At 34.7% G+C, this 23,349-nt stretch overlaps 1 protein-coding gene across 1 annotated transcript in view; it reads left to right on the top strand.

Moving 5' to 3' along the window:
* Positions 1-2,096: 2,096 nt before the first annotated feature.
* The window catches only part of LOC143227989 (uncharacterized), a 50,613-nt gene continuing 29,360 nt past the window's right edge, over positions 2,097-23,349 (top strand). Inside the window, exon 1 of the mRNA XM_076459343.1 lies at positions 2,097-2,746. Coding sequence (XP_076315458.1) covers positions 2,602-2,746 — 145 coding nt within the window. The 5' untranslated portion in view covers positions 2,097-2,601. The remainder of the gene's footprint in view (positions 2,747-23,349) is intronic.

The following is a 23,349-nucleotide window of genomic DNA, read 5'->3' as shown; positions in this document are numbered from 1 at the left end:
GATGGTAGTTAGAAAATGAGTTTAACAAAAATATTTCTCATAATATTTTTATACTGATTAATAATAATTGAGTTATAAATAATTTCTATAATTATTAAGTGAATTTAAAGTAACGGATTAAATATCAATAAATCTGTATGTATTTAAAGTAACGGATTAAATATCAATAAATCTGTATAGCATAACATTACAACGCTAAAATCATTCGATTCCCCTCGGTGGGCTGAGCAGATAGCTCGATGTGGCTTTGCTGTAAGGAAAACACACACACACACATGTTATTGGAATAAATGTATGCTATTATGATATGCAAAACCAATTTAAATAATTTATCTCTACAAATTAGGCATCGAAAGTGTTTCTAATGTTTTTAATTTATCAAACTTATGTATAACATTGACAATCAAGTTTATTGGTTTCAGTTTATTTTTTTTGCTAGACTTTGGAGAGCAGTCGCCTTCCCACAGTTGTCTGCAGATTTTACCTACAACTGTCTGCAGGCGGTGAAGAGTGATATAGATGTGGGACGTTGTGGATTAGAGCACCCACATCACACTCTCCTAAATTATTCTTCTATATCTACTGCTACTCTTTTATTTCTTATGTGAGACTGGCGAATGGAGGTTTAAGACTGATAGACTGTGTATCCCCACCGCAGTGTGGTTCCTACTTCCGCAGTTACCTCCAAAACCTAAGGTACATTTCTGTAATTCCACATTATAGCTTGTACCATGGGATCTTCTCAATTATTGCAGCGTTTTTGTTTATTTTTGTTTCGGCTTGTTTTTCGAGTTATAACAAACTAATTAGTCAGAGGTTTGGATTTGCTGTTTCTAACGCAGTCTTTCCTTGTGATTTTGTTTACTTAACTTTATCACTGAAATATATATAATAGCGTTATACTAATATAAACTATTTATACCTGCCTTGTGACTATTACAAGCCCTTGGTGTTGCTTGTGTCTCTTTAAAAACATAAGAAATTTATATTATTGTGGAAAAAAAGTTCGTATTATACTTATTAATCTTGATTATTTTGAATTAATTAGTATTTTTGCTTTATTACCTTTTGTTATAAATTAACTATAACTATTTTCGAGATTATTGTGTGTGTGTGTTTTGTTTTATCGGGCTATTTGCTGAGTCCACAGAGGGTTATCGAACCACTGATTTCAGCGTTCTAAATCCGTAGACTTACCGCTAAAAGAGCGGGGTATTTCGATATCACCTCTATTGATAATTGTGAATAAATACTAGTCGTGCACAAACCATAATTTGAATATTTTACTTGCATTTTGCGATTTGATTTGGCCCCTGGTGGATTAGTGGTAAATTTATAAACCTATGACACAAAAATCCAGAGTTGGATTCTCGACAGTGAACAGAACGCAGACAGTCAAATTGAGCAGCTTTGCGCATCCCTCTCCCTCCCAAAAAATCGAAGAAAAATAGATTCATTTGTTTAACACAAAGTTTCGCTATGAAGTGTCTGCGCTCTGTCCACCACAAGGAATCGAACCTTAAATTTTATTTTTGTAAGATCGTAAACTTCCACATGACTCAGTGATGAATCTGTAGAGAAAGATCTAAACTGAATTAAGCCGGTTTGTTTGTCGACTCTATCTCACATACTGACTACTGATTAATATAAATATTTATAATCACATACGAAGGAATTTATTAATTATATTCATAAAAAAGAATTTGTTAGGCTTATCCACGACAGCTAAATTAATAAGAGCACAGGTTATACACGTATAACTTCTTCACCATTTAATCGTATTTGAGCCATTTATGACACAGTAGGAATAATACAACAAAATATTTTTAAGTAAATAAATAAAAAATATATAAAAAGATTTATAGGACACGTTGGTTCTCGTAGCTTGAAGCATGAGTGGCGGCCGCATACTAATTTTGGTCTCGCGACTTTTCAGAAACGTTGGCTGCTATCTCGCTAGAAATCCCGCAGGCAAATATTCGAACGCCACTGAATGATAATGCCTATGGCAACGTATTCGAGGGTAACGTACAGAGAGCATGCGCATTACCTGCAGGTTGTAATGGCTAAGAATCTCTTGCATTGAGGCCAAGTGCGCAGGTACACAAGCCAACACGTTATCAGAATGCTCAGCAGACACCTGTCGTCGATCGCTCAGTTTTAAAAATCTTACTTGCGATTACCAGGGAATTTTCTTCAGCTGTGAGAACTGGTATTTCTCTGGATGCTTCGCAGTCGCACGGTTACAGGAATTACCCTGAAGAAGTAACCATAGATCAATATTTTATATTTTGAAGCTCGAAATATAACATATTGTAGCGAAATTAGTTTTTGTTTCATCGTTTTGTCGGGTGAATTACCAAACGTTTCAACCTATAGGAAACACGTACTTTCGTTAACCACACTATAAGCCGTTGAATCGACTAGAAATCAGTTTATCAATGTAAAAGATTAATAAGATTTTCAAAGATAATTTGAAGTTAATTTTTCGTTGCTATTAATAAATAAATATTTCAGAAGGAACATGTGGTCGTCAAACATGAAATTAGCCCCTGCAACAGGAAAAAACTGTTTCAACCAGCAGTGTTAGTGATTCTCTGGATGGTTGTGCCCGGATGTACCGCCGACGAATTATGTTACTCCACTGGCGAAGTTGCTGGAATTGCAATTGCTACGTTTATTGTGACCCTAGTTTTAGGAGGCCTAGGTTTAGTAGTGACCTGGTACCTTTGGAAGAGACAAAAAAGTAGGCGTTCTTATTTTTTGGTTCAAAGTTATTAATATTCGTAATGTAATTTTTAAAATAATCATTATATTAGAAATATTTTGGTAGAGTTGTGATGTCTTTAATACGCCATCTTTATCATTTGTATTAGACTACAGTCACTCATATATATGTATACATATGGTAGAATTACGTAAAAAACACCCTAATTTTACATCACATTCATATATTTACGACAAAGTAGTTTCATAAAGCACTGTGTTTAAGTTGTTCAGAAATATGTAAAAGATGTGAACACTCGGTAATTGATCATATCATATTCGATAGTTAAAAAACAAAATACCTCGTTGTGGGCCTTTTCGCTTGGTTTTGAATTTCATAAAGCTACACGAGGGCTACCTGCGCTAGCCACTACTAATTTAGCCATGTAAACTAAAGGGAAGGTGCCTAGTCATCACCACCCACTGCTAATTCTTGGACTACTGTTTTACCAACGAATAGTAGGATTGATTGAACATTTTAACGCATTCATGGGTGAAAGGGTAAGCATGTTTGGTATGACGTGGATTCGAACCTGCGACGCTCAGATTAGGAATCGAGCGCCTTAACCACAATGTCATGCCGGGCCGACCTTTTCGCATGAAAAGTGGGCCATGACTCCTTGCGCTGGAATTTTATTAGCAACAGTTTACATTTATTATTACTTTGTTGTTTATTTGTTTCTGTAAAACACAATAAATTTGACTGATTAATTCTCTATAAAAGTTTGGCAATTTAAAACGATTAGAACATCGTTGAAGCCCTCGATTGTTAGCAACAATTGGCTTTCGATTACAGGCTCCAAACGGTGAATGGTAAATTTATACTTTAGAATAAGTGCAAACCATTGTTGTGATTAACCAACAATGTTTTTTAATCTTAATAATATATATGCATACCAAAAACAATAATCAAATTTATTGGTTTTACGGTAATAAATAAATAATGAAGTAATATTAAGTGGAAAATATAAATAAATAAGAGAACCCCCCAGTGATGACAAACGCACATAATGATATTATGAACCGCACCACGAAAGTGAAGACTTTACCTCCACTGAAAGAAATTAACCATTCTACGAATGTAATGTATCATTCAACGTCCTCATGACCAGTATACTATTCAACCAGCCACTTAGGTATATAAATAATCTTAAATAGCTTTGCATAATATCGAACACGCATGCGCTTGTCACATACACATCTGAGTTGACACATAGTGAGGGTCAAAAGGGGCTCTAAAGTAACCTTTAAAAAGAAAATATTTACTGTAACAATTTTTGACAGTGTTTTATACAACGTCTATAACTTGACTATTTTGAAATGTCAGTACAATTTTATAAACTGCTAAAAATGTATTTTTAAATTAATTATACTGTAAAACCAGCAACCATGATTGTTGTAAATAACAGCTTCGAAGTAATTATTACAAAATACATTACAATTTATCACAAATTATGCAATAACTTAAATAACTGTGAAATTATAACGTTTTGTGAAAAGCGGAGATGACTGTGTGACAAATATACTGTTTAATACAAAGGTACGCAAGGGGCTATCCGTGATCAGCTCACCACGGATATGAAACCCGGTTTCTAGCTTTATAAGTCCGCAGACATGCTGCTGTGCCACTAGGAGGCGAAAAATCTATCGATCTGAAGAGAAGATTCTCCACATGTATCAAAATATTTACATCAATTAAATTTTTACTTATTTTTGTGTTAAGGCACAAAAGTTTTGGTTTGTTATTTCGCGTTTTCTATTTCCAGTTCAGTAGGAAATGTAGCAATGCTATGGTTATTAATGTTTTGATTAGTGCGTCTTTGAAACTGTCGATGTATATTTGTATGTTAAAGTAGATTATATTAATACTTTGAACAGTAAGGCAGTCAAACTATCGATGTATATCTGTATGTTAAAGTAGATTATATTAATACTTTGAACAGTCAGGCAGTCAAACTATCGATGTATATTTGTATGTTAAAGTAGATTATATTAATACTTTAAACAGTCAGGCAGTTAAACTATCGATGTATATTTGTATGTTAAAGTAGATTATATTAATACTTTGAACAGTCAGGCAGTCAAACTATCGATGTATATTTGTATGTTAAAGTAGATTATATTAATACTTTGAACAGTCAGGCAGTCAAACTATCGATGTATATTTGTATGTTAAAGTAGATTATATTAATACTTTGAACAGTCAGGCAGTCAAACTATCGATGTATATTTGTATGTTAAAGTAGATTATATTAATACTTTGAACAGTCAGGCAGTCAAACTATCGATGTATATTTGTATGTTAAAGTAGATTATATTAATACTTTGAACAGTCAGGCAGTCAAACTATCGATGTATATTTGTATGTTAAAGTAGATTATATTAATACTTTGAATAGTCAGGCAGTCAAACTATCGATGTATATCTGTATGTTAAAGTAGATTATATTAATACTTTGAACAGTCAGGCAGTCAAACTATCGATGTATATCTGTATGTTAAAGTAGATTATATTAATACTTTGAATAGTCAGGCAGTCAAACTATCGATGTATATTTGTATGTTAAAGTAGATTATATTAATACTTTGAACAGTCAGGCAGTCAAACTATCGATGTATATATGTATGTTAAAGTAGATTATATTAATAATTTGAACAGTCAGGCAGTCAAACTATCGATGTATATATGTATGTTAAAGTAGATTATATTAATACTTTGAACAGTAAGGCTGTCAAACTATCGATGTATATTTGTATGTTAAAGTAGATTATATTAATACTTTGAATGGTCAGGCAGTCAAACTATCGATGTATATCTGTATGTTAAAGTAGATTATATTAATACATTGAATAGTCAGGCAGTCAAACTATCGATGTATATTTGTATGTTGAAGTAGATTATATTAATACTTTGAACAGTCAGGCAGTCAAACTATCGATGTATATATGTATGTTAAAGTAGATTATATTAATACTTTGAACAGTCAGGCAGTCAAACTATCGATGTATATTTGTATGTTAAAGTAGATTATATTAATACTTTGAACAGTCAGGCAGTCAAACTATCGATGTATATTTGTATGTTAAAGTAGATTATATTAATACTTTGAATGGTCAGGCAGTCAAACTATCGATGTATATCTGTATGTTAAAGTAGATTATATTAATACTTTGAATAGTCAGGCAGTCAAACTATCGATGTATATCTGTATGTTAAAGTAGATTATATTAATACTTTGAATAGTCAGGCAGTCAAACTATCGATGTATATATGTATGTTAAAGTAGATTATATTAATACTTTGAACAGTCAGGCAAACTATCGGTGTATATATGTATGTTAAAGTAGATTATATTAATACTTTGAACAGTCAGTCAGTCAAACTATCGATGTATATATGTATGTTAAAGTAGATTATATTAATACTTTGAACAGTCAGGCAGTCAAACTATCGATGTATATATGTATGTTAAAGTAGATTATATTAATACTTTGAACAGTCAGGCAGTCAAACTATCGATGTATATATGTATGTTAAAGTAGATTATATTAATACTTTGAATAGTCAGTCAGTCAAACTATTGGTGTATATATGTATGTTAAAGTAGATTATATTAATACTTTGAATAGTCAGTCAGTCAAACTATCGATGTATATATGTATGTTAAAGTAGATTATATTAATACTTTGAATAGTCAGGCAGTCAAACTATCGATGTATATTTGTATGTTAAAGTAGATTATATTAATACTTTGAACAGTCAGGCAGTCAAACTATCGATGTATATATGTATGTTAAAGTAGATTATATTAATACTTTGAATAGTCAGTCAGTCAAACTATTGGTGTATATATGTATGTTAAAGTAGATTATATTAATACTTTGAATAGTCAGTCAGTCAAACTATTGGTGTATATATGTATGTTAAAGTAGATTATATTAATACTTTGAATAGTCAGGCAGTCAAACTATCGATGTATATTTGTATGTTAAAGTAGATTATATTAATACTTTGAACAGTCAGGCAGTCAAACTATCGATGTATATTTGTATGTTAAAGTAGATTATATTAATACTTTGAATAGTCAGTCAGTCAAACTATTGGTGTATATATGTATGTTAAAGTAGATTATATTAATACTTTGAACAGTCAGGCAAACTATCGATGTATATATGTATGTTAAAGTAGATTATATTAATACTTTGAACAGTCAGGCTGTCAAACTATCGATGTATATTTGTATGTTAAAGTAGATTATATTAATACTTTGAACAGTCAGGCAAACTATCGATGTATATTTGTATGTTAAAGTAGATTATATTAATACTTTGAATAGTCAGTCAGTGAAACTATTGGTGTATATTTGTATGTTAAAGTAGATTATATTAATACTTTGAATACAGTCAGTCAAACTGTTGGTGTATATTTGTATGTTAAAGTAGATTAATCTGTTTTATTTTTCTTTCGTGATAAATTAACTTTAATAAAAATAGAGATTTTTATCTTAGAAACTCCAGGTGGTTAGTTAAAACCCACTTACGGGGATACAGACAACTTGTTTTCGTATTTTTTGTTAAGCACAAAGTTGCACGATGGGAGGCTTACGCAACAGGAATCGAATTACAGATTTTAATGTCGTAAGCTGTCACGTTTATTGCTGAATTACTGGGGCTAAAGCTGTATATAAAATTTTTGATCGTTAATAATAAAGCTGTAAAATTTACATAAACGAAAAATATATGTTTTATTATTAAAAGTATATTAAGGGATGAGAGAAATACTAGCCTACAAGATTTCATGTTTCAGTCTCGGCATGGCCAGGTTGGTTAAGGCACTCGACTCGTAATCTGAGGGTCGCGGGTTCGAATCCTCGTCACACCAAACATGCTCGCCCTTTAAGCCGTGGAGGCATTATAATGCAACGGTCAATCCAACTATTCGTTGGTAAATTAGTAGCCCAGGAATTGGCATTGGGTGGTAATGACTGGCTGCCTTCCCTCTAGTCTTACACAGCTAAGTTATGAACAGCTAGCGCAGATAGCCCTCGTGTCGCTTTGCGCGAAATTCAAAACAAACCAATTATATTATTATTCACCCCTGTCGAAAGGTTAAAACATTTGTTAAATTTAGCTGAGAATAAAGCGTTCAAATGTATACATGTGTGTGTGTTGATATTACATTATGACGGTCTTTTTATTTATATTTTGAGCTTTATATTTACTACAGAACACATGAGTAAATTTAGATTGATTTCGTACTTAAATCATAATAATTATTGTCGTTGTCTTTTGTTTCATTTCAGTATATAAGTTATTAAACATGAACATTAATGTAATCTACTGATAAAGGTTACAATGCGTTGTGTGATTAGTTACGTACCCTCGTTATTAACAATATTTTAGGCCGTAAAACTAAGAAAAGCTACCTGGTACCGTCTTATGTTGTCTTTACCTTGTAACAGCGGGTTATTCGATATAGTTCAGTTTTTAAATGTAGGTTGGATAAGTATACTGAATCGTTTTCGTCAGAGCAAACGCTTTTATTTGCAAAAAGTAACGTGAAAAATATAACAGAATATGCAAGAGAAAACCACCTCCAATATTATTATTTTATTCTAGGTGTGTATTCCATGAACGGAGAAACTAAAAGTTTTGCCTGTATGGTTTGTTGACTCTTTTAACACGCACTTTCTGTCCCCCACTGGTACAGTGGTAAGCTTACGGATTTATAAAGCTAAAATCAGGGGTTCGATTCCTCTCGGTGGACTCAGTAGATAGCTCCATGTAGCTTGGCTATAAGAAAAAAACGCACACTCACTTTCTTACTTGCTTTAACTCCTTTCCTACTCTTGTTTGTACAGCTGACCCTAGGTGTGCGAAAATTGGAACGTAGGCACATTGACTAAAGAGGTATACAGCAACAGCAAACCTGCGTGCTAGTTTCATAATGTTGTAAAACAGAACATGTGCTTTTTATGCTGAATGGAAATAGTTATTTATGTTAAAATACAGGTATAAATGTAACGTTTACTGTGACGCTGTGAAACGCTTTATCAGTTAACAAAACAACAGAGTACGCGGGATTACATACAGTTTAGAAGAAAAACACGAAGAAAGATCTCCGAACAACTGAAATGCCTAGGCACTGTAAAAAGGCCTGGACATTATGGAACGTCTTTCCAGCTATTAATACTACCAAATATCGATATATATGTATTGCTATATAGCCTATTAGCTACTCATAAACCAAGAAAAATGAAATAATCTACCAGCTTTTGAAGGTTTTTTTAAAATTGTTTAAAGACTTATTAATTACCTAAGAACTGTGCTCATTTCATAAAACCTAACAGCGACTGAAAAGTTCTTGTACTGTGAAATATTGACAGCTATTAGAGCGCATTAACCAACTGTATAAAGTTGTAGGCATCTTGAAACAATCTACGGGTATTGTAGGACAATCTACAAGTTGTTGAAAAGTTCGAGACAATGGAGAACGACATACCAGATAGTGAGGTTCTGGATATTGTGTAACAGTCTACTAACTGCTGAAAGTTTGTACACCGTCGACTTTCATATGACCTTTTTCTCACAGAAAGAAACAAGGCACAACTTAAGTTTAAACTTCATCCAAAGATACAAACGAAAAGAAAGGCTTCATTTAACTACTTACTTTTCTTCACGCCTTCCCAAATGATTTAGGGGTAAATCTGAAGGCTTATAATACTAAAACCTGACTTCAATACCCGTGGTAGGCACAACACAGATACCTCATTCTGTTGCTTTGTACTTAACATTGAACAGACAAACCTAACGACTCGTTTATTGTCAATAGGATTTACTTTATATTATTTATATCGATATTATATATTCAAACGTGTCGACAGTGCCTGATTTTTTATTAGTATAAAGTAGATTCTTATACACACGTATTCAATTTTCACAGTTTGTTTTAATTTCTAAGTACCATAAATAAAATGATTCAGTTATTCTAATAATAACATTTTATACACATTCGTAGACTGTATTATTATTGGTAAACAACAGGGAATCTTAACCACCAAACATGTTCGTCCTTTCAGCCGTGGGGGCGTTATAATGTTACAGTCAATCCCAATATTCGTTGATAAAAGAGTAGCCAAAGAATTGGCGGTGGGTGGTGATGACTAGCTGCCTTCCTTCTAGTCTTACACTGCTAAATTAGGGACAGCTAGCGCAGGTAGTCCTCGTGCAACTTTGCGCGAAATTCAAAACAAACAACCAAACTTAATCGCCCACTGATTTGTTGTTTATCAGTATATACGCATATATAAGCTGTACGTTCATACATTTACAATAAACTTGATAATAATTGTATCCTACGTATGTTATTTCTAAGTTCATTTAAAATAAATGTTTAAAGAAATTAAGGCACTTTTAGATTATAGTCTCAAGTTTCAATACCTGAATTTTAAAACCAGTGAGTTTTGTACGTAAGACCTAACTAAAATTTCTATTCACTCAAAAAAAACCAAAAACGAACTTGTTTTAGAGGCAATCTCTAAACATCAGGCATATAGTTACCCAGAAACATTGCCAGGAGGTGTGAAGGTAACAAGAACATTCTTAAATGCACAAAAACAAGTTAATTGACATGTGGTTCTAGAGTTTCTTTTTAACCACGTAGTCTTACTGAACGTATCTGTAGTGAATTAGTCTCCCGCCATTCACTTGTTCACATATTTGTTGTTGTTTCTCCACATAGATGCAAATATTTAAATTTGTCTCTCCCCTTTTTTATATTTTCGATTTGTTTGTTTTCTTATAAAGCACAAAACTAAACAATAGGCTATCTGTGCTTAGTCCACCACGGAGATCGAAAACAGTTTTTTCAGTGTTATAAGTCTTCAGACTTATCTCTGAACTAATAAGACTTTTTCTTTTCTTTGTAACAATTGTTGTTGATTTGAAAAATAACGGCTTTTTTATTGTCGTTGCTATAATGTCCATTCATTTTTATATATTTTCGATGTACAGCCGTTTTATAAGATGTACCTTGTTCACGGTAAATTGCTTCTTTTCATCTATGTACTTCCATCTACTCTGTTTACACAAGGAATATAAATTCAGGTACGTCACAGGGGTTATCTGAAATGACGTTAAGTACTGGTACGATTAGAAGAGTTTTGAACCATGGACTGTGTTTTCATTTGCTTCATTTGTTATGGTTAAATCTTAAAACGACGTTTTAGGTTTTCAAAGTACAATTCTTATCAAACCTAAACATTTTAGATCTGTGGTCCTCATGTGGAATGCCTCTTCTTTGCCCATCTAAGTGGTAGACTAGGAATTTTGGTAATGAATGCTACTAAGAGAGGGCTCTCGTCTAATATGTGTATGGTTAAATCTTAAAACGACGTTTTAGGTTCTCAAAGCACAGTTCTCAACAAACTTAAACATTTTAGATCTGTGGCCCTCATGTGGAATGCCTCTTCTTTGTCCATCTAAGTGGTAGACTAGGAATTTTAGTAATGAATGCTACTAAGAGAGGGCTCTCGTCTAATATGTGTAGTGTTTCTAGAAGAGTTTACATGAATGGTTTCAACAACCCCCCAAACCACAACTTTTTCACTCTCCCTCTATTATTACCACCAATCAGCGTAACAGACTCGTGTGTCAAACACTTGTTTCTTGAATCTATCGACCTTGAGAGAGACGAGAAACTGAACACACGCATGCCTGCTTTGGACTTATCAGTGCCTAAAACAAGAATTAAGTCATATTTCTTAATATTTTATAACTTGATTTTTTTTTTTTCTTGTTTTGGAATTTCGCACAAAGATGCTCGAGGGCTATCTGTGCTAGCCGTCCCTAATGTAGCAGTGTAAGACTAGAGGGAAGGCAGCTAGTCATCACCACCCACCGCCAACTCTTGGGCTACTCTTTTACCAACGAATAGTGGGATTGAGCGTCACATTATACACCCCCACGTATTAATTACGTATTAAGTTCACAAATTTTTACTGTTATGTTTTCCAAATATGATAAGCCTAAAATTTGTTTTAAACTATTGGTTTGTGTAATACAGCACCACCTTCGCATGCCTGAAAACTACATAAGAATATAACCAGTCCTTGGCTTTTTATAGAGCCATAGCTCTGCACGACGAAAAACAAATCAAACAAAAATATATTGATATTCGATTATATGACATATGCCATCTTCTAATTCAGTCGAGTGGAACAAACAGGACATGAAAGATCTGAGAAAAAAAACAACTGTTCAACATGTATAATGACCCAGCAAATAATAAACCTACCTAATGATTCTCGTTATTTCCCGCACAATGAACAAAAGTCATTATACTACACTGACGAAATCCGTAAATGCTTAACATTTCAACAGTCAAGCATGGCGAAGTATACAAAAAACAATCTTATGTGTGGTAGTAACATTTAGTAGGTGTTAGGGCTCAAGTGTTTATTTATCCTTTTAGTTTCCGCCCAGTTATCAGCACCTATTCATTACTGAAGTTATTGTTTTTAACATACATATTATCCAGGATTTTTCCCTTGTATCATGTCTCAGGTTTTAACACTTGTTCTCAGAACTCATTGCCCAAAGTCCATCTCTGTGTAGAAGCTTTTCCGCATAACTTCGAAGGAAATGCTTATAACTATGTGATGTCAGTTGTTGACTTCTTCTTCGACGTTTTTATTAATTACCGTAGTGTAATGTTGACCACATTACCTTTTTAAACACATTTTTATAAATCATTTATACACCAAACTGACCTGGGTTCATGGCTATTTGTTCGCTGCAGGGTTCCTTAATAACATGCAAGTTGCACAGACATACCACAAAATGTGTAATTATCCTACTAATTGCTGTGGGGATTCCTGCGTATTTCGCTTGCTCACTAATTTTGGTCAGTTCCTTTACAGCGGTCCGGCCTGGTCAGGTGGTTAAGGCACTCGACTCGTAATCCGAGGTCGCGGGTTCGAATCCCCGTCACACCAAATATGCTTGCCCTTTCAGCCGTGAAGGTATTATAATGTGCGGTCAATCCCACTCTCTATTGGTCAAGGAATAGTCCAAGAGTTGGCGGTGGGTGATGATGACTAGCTGCCTTTTCTCTAGCCTTACACTGCTAAATTACGGACGACTAACGCAGATGGCTCTCGTGCAGCTTTGCGCGAAATTCAAAAACAAACAAACATCCTTTACAGTGTGTGCCATAAGATGCAAAAATATAATAAAATAAATCACTATGATATAGTTTGTGGGCCACACAGGTAAAGAATATTATAAAACAAGTTGGTAACTTTTACTGTTAAATTACAATACTTGTAATATATTCACTGCAGTGGTTGTGGTTTCATTTGACCTTAAACTCATTTACTGTCGTTAAGCGACAGTATTAAAAAACCCCAGGTAAGAATACAGTGTCCGTAAAGTCTGGAACTATAAGTAATTCTCTTCTCTTAATTTCAGTTACGTGACCGATTATGGCATTGTTAAAGCATGAGAAGGTTGAGTTAATCCTGTTGTGCGGCAGAGAAGGTTGTTTCCAGGGAGAAGTAGTCGTCAAATTTAATGTTTATGCATACAAAGAGAAGTTCGGGAACAACTAATTAGCGACGAGTATCGGACCCTTGAAAATGGCTTGATTGTATTTCGCAGTGCTCAAAGAGAATAGAAATACCTACCATCTCCAAACTTGTTCGAATTAGGACAACATGTAAAATTGATTGAAGCCTATAGATGTAGGCTTTTTGGACACACTGTATACATCTTAATGATGAATATTTATGTGTGCTTTGAGAATGCGCATTCAACAGTACACATACAATTGTTTATTGCTAGCATGGAGTGTAATATACGATTATTATTGGGCATAACTTTGTAAATGATGTATCTTAACAAATGAAGGTCCTCTTGCAACGCGCGACATTTTTGTCGTTGTCTCTACAAGAATTGCATGTGCTCACTCGCTAAGCAAGTCTACAGAATATTAGCGGAAACGTTTCTAGCAATTCACCTCTTCTGTCCACCTCGTTAATAATGCAGTTATTTTCAACGTATATATGTTCTGGAGTATAGTAAATGAGTTTCTAGTACGCAATCGTTGACACAAGTTTCATATCATTTAATATAAAGAAAAATGTTCGTCCAAAAAAAACGTTGGGCATACAATCTTGTAACGTTCCCCCCCCCCCACACACACACTGTAGAACAATATTAAACATTTCTTCAACCAGGGCTGGCACTAGGGTGGGACATGTCTCCTTAAATGTCTTCCCCCAGCTAATGTTGTCCGTAAATCACGGTCTCACTTTTAGATTTGACTCCATTACATGTCTCATTATCTTCCTCCTGAAGTTAAGAATAGCTGAAGACGAAACTGCCTTCAACTGAATTCTGTGGTATTACTTGGATGATTGGGCAGCAGCAGAACTTACACAAAATTTTGATTTCGCAGCTAAAATTTAGGTTTATGCAACAGCCTTTGCAATGGTCAAATTTCAGTCTTCTGTGGCAAATCTCCTTATAAGGTTCAAGCATAACGAAGTATAAAAAGACCATGTGTGGTAAAACCACTCACAAGTAACTAGGGTTTAAGTTTTTCTTTTCATGCAGCTTTTAGTGTTTTTTTAATGATTATATTTCAACTGTTACTGTACACATTTCTGCAACTGACGTTTTAAGTGTCTTATACATATTAATAAAATTTCTGATAGTCATTCAGTTATATCAATGATATTAGAACATATCGTTCTATAATTTCTCTGTTACTTGCTTGCTGGTTTGTTTGTTGGTTTGGAATTAAGCACAAAGCTACGTAATGTGCTATCTCTGCTCTGCCCAACACGGGTATCAAAACCCGGTTTCTAGCTGTGTGAGTCTACAGACATTCCGCTGTATCACTAGGGGGCGACTTCCTCGCTAATGGACTTTTGTATCACGCTTTGTAGTGAAATCTTCGTCGTAATTACTGTAGTTTATTTTATAATCTTTATGATATCGTTCGTAAGTGTTTAATTGTTTAGGTACTATATATATATTTCACAACAATACACATAACTAAAGCTTTACGCACACACCCCAGTCAAGAGGTTAAATTTCTGTATGGAACGCCACTTTCTAGGAAGATTTAGGGCGCAGTCATCTTGTACTTTCAACCACCTAGTGGTTCAAACTTTGGAGTATTGAGTCATAAGATTCTTCTGGTTTACGATATATTGTTTCACGCTGCCGTTCCAAACTGATAATTCATTGAAAAAATAAATACATTTGCCGTCCGTTCCTCGTAGAGGGCGTTGTTTTGCATACTTCGCATACAATCTGTTAATCACACTTGTAGCAAACCCTCAAACAATTCAAAAAGTAAATATCGTGGCGTAGAAGAGAGTATAGTGCCGTCTATACGAAAAATTGTGTTTAAAAATCAGTTAAAAGTAAAAAAAAACAACAAACCACGTACCTAGTAATCTGATTAAGATAGCGTGCTCGATACTTTTTGACTTGTGTTATTTTAACAGAATTTTAAAAACTGTTTTCCAACTTCAAAGTATTTTTTTACAGCTTCTTCCTATAAACATCTGACGTTGTTGTTTTATGCTGGCTTGTTAGAGCTATCGCGAGAACTACGGTTGATGGTTGAGTTTCCAAACCTGATACGACTATAAAGTGATAAGTACTCAATGATAATGAGATGGTGTTTTTCAACATTATTGGAAACGCATGCAACAATGTACTCCCTTATTTAGACCTGCTGGTAATTCAAAGGAAAACTGGTTTGCATCACTCAGCGCCTACGTAGTAAATCTTAAGAGCAAACATCGCACTTGACTGTCACTTTTATCATGCACCCACAGTTGAAAGAGCGGAACCTGTTCAGTAGCAAACTGCGGGAGATCCCAGTCCCCCAGCCACGCCCGACCCTTTCAGTAGTTAGATAAGCAACAGATAAGGTTAAGGTAAACATCTTGGCACGTGAGTTGTTTGTCACATGCTTAGGAACTTTCACGCTTTTTAGAAAATATGTGAAGGAATAATTTCACTGCCAGTACTTTCATAAGATATGAATACAATACTTGAATAGAGATATATACCTAAAATATGATGCAAAATCATGCGATTATAGTGACTAAAAGTGTCTGTAAAGATTATTAATGTAAAATGGCAGTACCTTTTTAAATGTTTTTTTTTTTTAATTTCGCGCAAAGCTACATGAGGGCTATCTGCGCTAGCCATTCCTAATTTAGCAGCGTAAGACTAGGGGGAAGGCAGCTAGTTATCACCACCCACTGCCAACACTTGGGCTTTTCTTTTCCCAGCGAATAGTGGGATTGACTGTAACATTATAACGCACCCACGGTTGAAAGGGCAAGCATGTTTGGTGTGACGGGGATTCGAACCTGCGACCCTGAGATTGCAAATCGAATGGCTTAACTACCTGGCCATGCCGGGCTTTTTAAATATTCTAAGTTATGCATCCATATACATATCTTTTCTTCTTGTTTCCAACCATTAATTTCGTCTGTCAGAGCGCAGCTCAGTGGTGAGTGTATTGAACTGTAGATCTAATGTTTCGTAGTTCGTATCATGTTACTGCTTTTCGTGCCCTACCCTCTCACCCTTAGTGGCTCAGAGGCAAATCCTGGGGGCTCATGATGTTAAAACGCAAGCTCTGATAGTCGCTTTTGGCATAGCGTAGATAGCCAGTTGAGCAGCGCTGTGTTTAATTACACACAAACAGTGTTACTGTCCCTCCTCCATAAAAGTCGTGCCGTGCACTTGATGCTGTGGATGCGTTGTAAAAGGGACGGCCAAATTCCGCCTTTTGATCCAAAAAGCTCACCTCAAAAGTTGGAGATGGTGGTGCTAACTAGTTGCCTTCTCTCTAACCTATAATTTCAAAATTAGTATCAGCTCGCGCAGATACACGTCCTGTAGCTTAGCACGAAATTCAACAAACAAACAAGTCCTCTTGTGGACATTGTATTAAAAAAATTCAAAAGCAGATCAGATTTTGCCAAATTCTCTCAACTCAGCAAGTTTCCAAGTACTTCTCTGTTTCTCTATCTTCTTACACCCCAAACTAACAGAATCTATTTATCATTTCCTATCTTTTATGCAACAAAAAACGCTCAGCTCTTAAAGCCAGCTTTAGGACGGCTTATCTTCTTTTATTTAAGACTTCGTATTATAGAGACAGTAAAATCTTCGTAAAGCATTTAAGGGTTGCCGAATTTTCTTGTACATTGAACATTAATGTGGCATGAACCCAAAATTAAACACTTCCGAGATAATTATGGCGCTTTGGTTGTTGACATGAATGTCAGTTTATTTTGCGTGTTTCAGAATTTCGCATATCGCTACAGAAGAGCTAATCTTGAACTTAATATTGTTGAGGAAAGACAGATAGTAGTGAACACCCATCGCCAATTCGTGGGCTACTCTTGTCTGAATGTGTAATGGGATTTGACAGTCACTCTTATAGTGCATCCACAATCCCAAAATACGGAACACGATGTGTGTCATCAGGACTTAAACCACGAATCTTCAGACTTATAATCTAGGCCAGTCTCGGTCCATGCCAGAATTTAATAAAACATTAGTATTGTTTTAAGTTGGCGACTTAGGCAGAGTGAAAACTTAATTGTTATTTTACACCAGTTGTTTTGTGTACACTCATGCGTAAGAAACAATTCAAATAAAAACAAATATTTCTTGATATTCATTTCAGCTAGCGTCGTCGTTCTCTGACTTTGCTGTTAGCAGTGTATTCCATGAACTTCTCTGACCTCTTTCCACACACACAAAAAAGAAAATAAACGCATTAAAATTCCAAGGAGTCTGAAAACTCCCCAAAGCGTAACTACACACCTACCAAGCCTATGTAGATTTTTCAGGTGTCCCACTTTGATCACGTGACATCACCTGAACGTTCAGGATAAAAACTTTCTCGAACTCATGTTCTATTTTTTTCTCATATCCCGCTGTTAAGAGTGTGGCATACAATTCTAATTACCCTCGCTGCTAATAAATAAATATATAATATTACTAATTTTCTCTCCTGTAATGCGAGAACATTGCAGCTTGCGCATGGTTACACCGTTGTTATAAGATTATTTATCTTTTCAAATAACGAATTTCGATTCCCGCAGTTGGCAATTTAGATAGCCCATCATGTAGCATTTTGCTTAAGGAAAAACTGAAGCAAATGAATAAATAATGCATTTTTTAAGTATCTAAAATAATAACTGAATTCACCGCACCCATAATTACCTCAACATATTCTTGCATTTTTTTATGTATTTAGAATCATTATTTATACATATATGTAGATATAATGTTGATATTGTACGTCCGTAATAAATGTTTGGGTTTTTCATTCTTTGAGGTCGTGGGCATCTGATGAGACCATATTCGATATGACAATAGTAGAGCTTCTTTGTTCAATCAATTCAAAATTAGAGATGGTTATACGCAGGCAGCCTTTATGTAGCTGTGTGCGAAACTTCTGAAACGAAACCAAACAAAATATTAAATATTTAATACGCCACATCCAGTAATCTCAAAAGTCCTGAGTGTACACAGTTAAACTTTAATAGTTTTACTAAAATACTATAGAGTTCCAGTTAGCGGAAACATGACAGTGGAAGGCAGAGCGAGCAGAAATAACAAACAACAACAATAATCATAAATGTATTTGATGGTTTCTATATTACAGGCCATATTGTATCGTCTCCAAGATATATTCTGTTGTTCCCTCATAACATGTAAGTGTCCTGTACTAAACCAAAGCGTCTTTCAAGCAATTTATATATAGTTAAATTATGGTTATTTTCACAAAAGTTATTCTATTTATTATATACACAACTTTATATTCATTCAAAGTTGATACGAAATAGAAGCTAAATATGGCTAACACATTTTTTTTTTTTTTTGATCATTTTATAGTCTAGCATCTGCTTATTTTATAGTGAGCAAAGGACAAAACAGTATTTTTTTTTGCAGCAAAGAACATTTTGTTGTTTTTCTGTTTTGTTCAAATTAAAGAAACATGTACTGTTTTATCAATGTTACAACTTACAGCCAGAACAAGTCGCATTCAGATTTTTCAAAGTTGTTTCAGGCTCATTGTTTCAAATTTTGACCATTGTATTTCTTCATTTATTACTATGTATGAGAAGTGAAGGACTGTAATAATTTGATATATATAATTTTATAGATGAAAAATATTCCATTTTATTTCAGCAGAAGCCTTTCATGTACTTCCCAAGAGAACTAATGTCCTCACTCAACAGTAAACAAGTGTCAAGCAAGCCCTTAAGCCTTGAGTATATTATAGTATTCATGTCACGTGCTTATCCGGAAATACCTAATACACAAGTTTATAAAGTAACCTGTTTGCTATTAGTAGATTACATTTTTCAACTTATGATGTGGCAGCATCATAACCGCGTTTTATTCCATCTCAAGAAGGGAAGGATGTTAGGCTTAGCTAACGTCTTTTTTTCTTTCTGCTTGTAGGTTTATGATAGTTTGTTGTTTTGTTTTTTACTTTGATACTAGCCGCTGATGGTACCTGTATAGTTGTAGAAGGTTTACAAACATAACTTGTACGTGTAGGAATGCAAGGCCTAAACGGTATATATTTTTTAAGGCCGTTCAACTGGAAAATATTAGTGGAGTAAAAAAATAAAATAAAAACAATACAAATAAAAACAGAACAGTTGATAAATCACAAGGTCAAAACCACTATAGGGGTTTCATAAACACGAAATGTCTGTAATTAACCATTTTCTCTTTTTCTATTCACAAACTTCAAACATTTATGATTCCTAGCTATTTAGGTTTCATGAAACTTTAGACAAGTAGATGGCGACTCTTTCCCTCCTCAATGACGATTTCGGTTAAGTATTTGTTTTGTTTTTGAATTTCGCGCAAAGTAACACGAGGGCTATCTGCATTAGCCGTCCCTAATTTAGCAATGTAAGACTAGAGGGAAGACAACTAGTCATCACCACCCACCGCCAACTCTTGGACTACTCTTTTACCAACGAATTGTGGGATTGGCCGTAATTTAAACGCCCCCACAGCTGAAAGGGTGAGCACGTTTGGTGCGACCGTGATTTGAACCCGCGACCCTCAGATTACGAGTCGAACGCCTTAACCCACCTGTCCATGCCGGGCCTAGGTTAAGTATTTAGCCACCAACATCACTTCAAATGAACCTGTACTTTTATTTGATGGTTAGCTCATGACATGTTTTTTTTTTTTTCCTGCAAACTTGACCTTTGACTGTGAGCAATGAAAATTTGGTTACTTTGTACAAATATTGTATTTCGTTATTAAAGTCACTCGGTGGGTCAGAATAAGTTTATAAAGTTATAATGCTAAAATCCTGTGCCCGGTTCCTCGCAGTGGACAAAGCGCAGATTACCCATTCTGTAGCTTTGTATTAAAATCATCAACAAATGATTTTAAAAAATATCAAGAAAGGTCTTTTAATTCTTGCTTATGAAAGTTAAACCGGCTGTATGTAGGTAATAGGCAAAAAATCATAATAACAGTATCTGAAAATCGGAAGACCATTGTTACTCAAATAAATCATGTTTATATTTAAGCAAGAAAGAAGTAATCATACGACGGGAAGCAAAATTTTAATTTTTTTTCGTTTTTGTAATATTGTTGCCACTTGTCTGGTTAATTAACATTAACCAAGCTTCTGTTCACCGAAGTTCTAGGTTCGTAAAAGCAAAATGTGGTAAAACTTCAATTGCTTTAAGTATGGAATTAAATTCAACTATCGCTTTACCTCTAGAAGAATGGCTCCGGATATCTGTTAACAGGCGGAGGTGGAAATATTTTCAACTAGCTACTGTCTTCTCTGCATAAACGTATTCTTAAATTAATGTTTCTCAAAGCGGGGGCACGAAGGTTTTTTTTGTTTTTTTTTGGTGGTGGTGGAGTCTGAGAAGCGTCTACTAAACGTTTTGTTTTTTAACTGAGTTTATCGTTATTATCATTGATTATATATGTATATGTGTATGTTACGGGTTAAACGAGTTGAATGATTTGTTGTTGTTTTTCTAGGGGGCGGAATGAATTAGAGAGAGAAGAAAAGGGTAGCTTGACCTTAAAAACATTAAGAAACACTAATTTAAACGCTGTTATTTGGAGAGGGGCTAGAAAGAGTTATGCAGTTGACAACGCCAGTCATATATAATTTGACACTGCAAACGAAGTAGTCTTAAACCAAATATAGAGTTTGCGCCTTTTGATTAAAAAAAAGAGCAAAAAAAAATAACCATTCCAAATAGGTTCCGTATCTCAAAAATCGGCACAAACCAAATATTGAATTTTAATTATGGTTTTCAGGCTGTAAGGGTATTTGATCGAATTTTGTAAGTATTATGGGGAGAGCGTAATTGTTATTATTTGGTTATACATATGAAAGTTTCATTATATTTGTTATTGTTTGCTACAAAAAGTTCCATTCACAAATTACATAAACGCTATTTGCATATAACTGTCTTTTTTTTTTTTTAAACTAGAGGGAAGCTCGTAAAAATACAGCACCCATTCGAATAGTATGACTTCAGTATCACTTTAATATCATGCACCTGGTGCCAAAATGCTGAATGAGTTTTTGCAGCAATGGATGTGAACCTTGAACTCTAGAATTCATGATCCTTTCACGTTAATCCTCAGGCTAAGCCCGGCCTCATTAAATTATGAAATATTTTGCATGTAACTAATATATTACATATTAATTGCCTTGTTTAAAGAACTTCAGTTACTGATTGAAATTCACTGAATTGTATATTTCCTGAAACCACCTTAAATTTCTTGTGCCTTTAGTGTTTAAGAGAGATTGTTTAATTTGTTTGCTTTAAGAGAGATTGTTTAATTTGTTGTACAAACAAACGTGTGTGTGTTTTCTTATAGCAAAGCCACATCGGACTATCTGTTGTGTTCACCGAGGGGAATCGAACACCTGATTTTAGCGTTGTAAATCTGAAGACTTACCTCTGTCTCAGCGGGGAACTGTTGTATAAACAAGCACAGCTGACGTCACATTCTTTGTCAGGGAAGATTATTGTTAACATGTACGCCATTAGTGAGAAACACTATTTTTCACACTTAGGCAAGATTTTTATGTTAACATAATTATTGATATTGTTGTATTTTCAGGTGCGATAATTACCTTACAGATGAGGGTAATACAACAAGAACGAGATATGCTGTAGAAGATGTTAAATAGAGTTAATACTGAATTTCGGACATGATTGATTCGAGAAAAATAAATCAACTTGATTATGTAAAGCAAAGTAGTTTTGTTTTTTTTTAATTTCGCGCAAAGCTACACAGGAGCTATCTGCTCTAGTCGTCCCTAATTTAGCAATGTAAGACAAGAAGGAAAGCAGCTAGTCATCACTACCCACCGCAAAATCTTGGGGCTACTCTTTTACCAACGAATAGTGGTAAAAGCTGAAAGGGCGAACATGTTTCGTATGACTGAGATTCGAACCCGTGACCCTCGGATTGCGACTTGAGTGCCTTAACCAAATGGTTAAAGCCGGCCAAAGCAAAGTGAAAACCAAAGATGGGTGCACAGAGGCAGCGAATAGTACCCCTCTCTTAAAAGTCTGGAATGGCCATGTGGTTAGGGCGCTCGACTTGTAATCTGAGAGTTGCGGACTCGAATCACCGTCACACCAAACATGTTCGCCCTTTCAGTCATTTAGACGTTATTATGTGACGGTCAATCCCCCTATCTTTGGCAAAAGTGCAGTCTAAGAGATGGCGATAGGTGGCGATGACTAGCTGCCTTCACTCTAGCCTAACACTGCTAAATTAGGGACGGCTAGTGCAGGTAACCCTCGTGTAGCTCCACGCGAAACTCTAAAGCAAAACAAGCGTGTCTTTCATAATATTGAGAGCTTTTACTACGAGTTTGAAGATTGAGAGAGTAAAGAATTATATTTCTAAAGTAACTACGTCGCTCCTCTCAAAGTGCATGCGCTTCTCACGACCCTGGTTATTCCATAAGTTGAAGAGGACACAAGTTCGAAACAATTTGAATTCAAACACAGCGGCATCACTAGAGAAAGCACACATTAGTTTAGAAGTAAGTTTCCAACAACATCAAAAGCCCAGAACATCCAAGTGAGACACACTAATTAACCTCATATAACCAGCACACAAAATGTTCTTATTGTTGTAAATTGAGTTTCAGTTATAACTTAATATTAGAGCTTTCGAATAATTCAATTTTTTTGCGTTCATTCGCCTCTCACAGATAAATATTTATTTAAAAACGAATCCCCCTGTTTGTGTTACAACTTTGGTGAAAAACAGTTCCCTTTTGCAAAATCATTTATCCATAAAAGACCTGTTTTCAGTGCTAAACAACTCATACACCGGAATAATGCACGAAAGTCACTGAAGGACGGGAAGAACAGTCTTATTATTACTGTTAATCTATCTAAGCTTGATTCACTAGACTTTAACCGACAAAAGTTATAAAGAATAGTTGAGGGTGTGTGTGTTTTGTTATAGCAAAGCCACAATAGGCTACCTGCTGTGTCCA

This window comes from Tachypleus tridentatus, chromosome 1 (assembly GCF_004210375.1).
Source record: "Tachypleus tridentatus isolate NWPU-2018 chromosome 1, ASM421037v1, whole genome shotgun sequence".
Taxonomy (NCBI): Eukaryota; Metazoa; Arthropoda; class Merostomata; order Xiphosura; family Limulidae; genus Tachypleus; species Tachypleus tridentatus.
The sequence above is the reverse complement of the archived record's forward strand: the minus strand, read 5'-3'. Positions and strand labels throughout refer to the sequence as shown.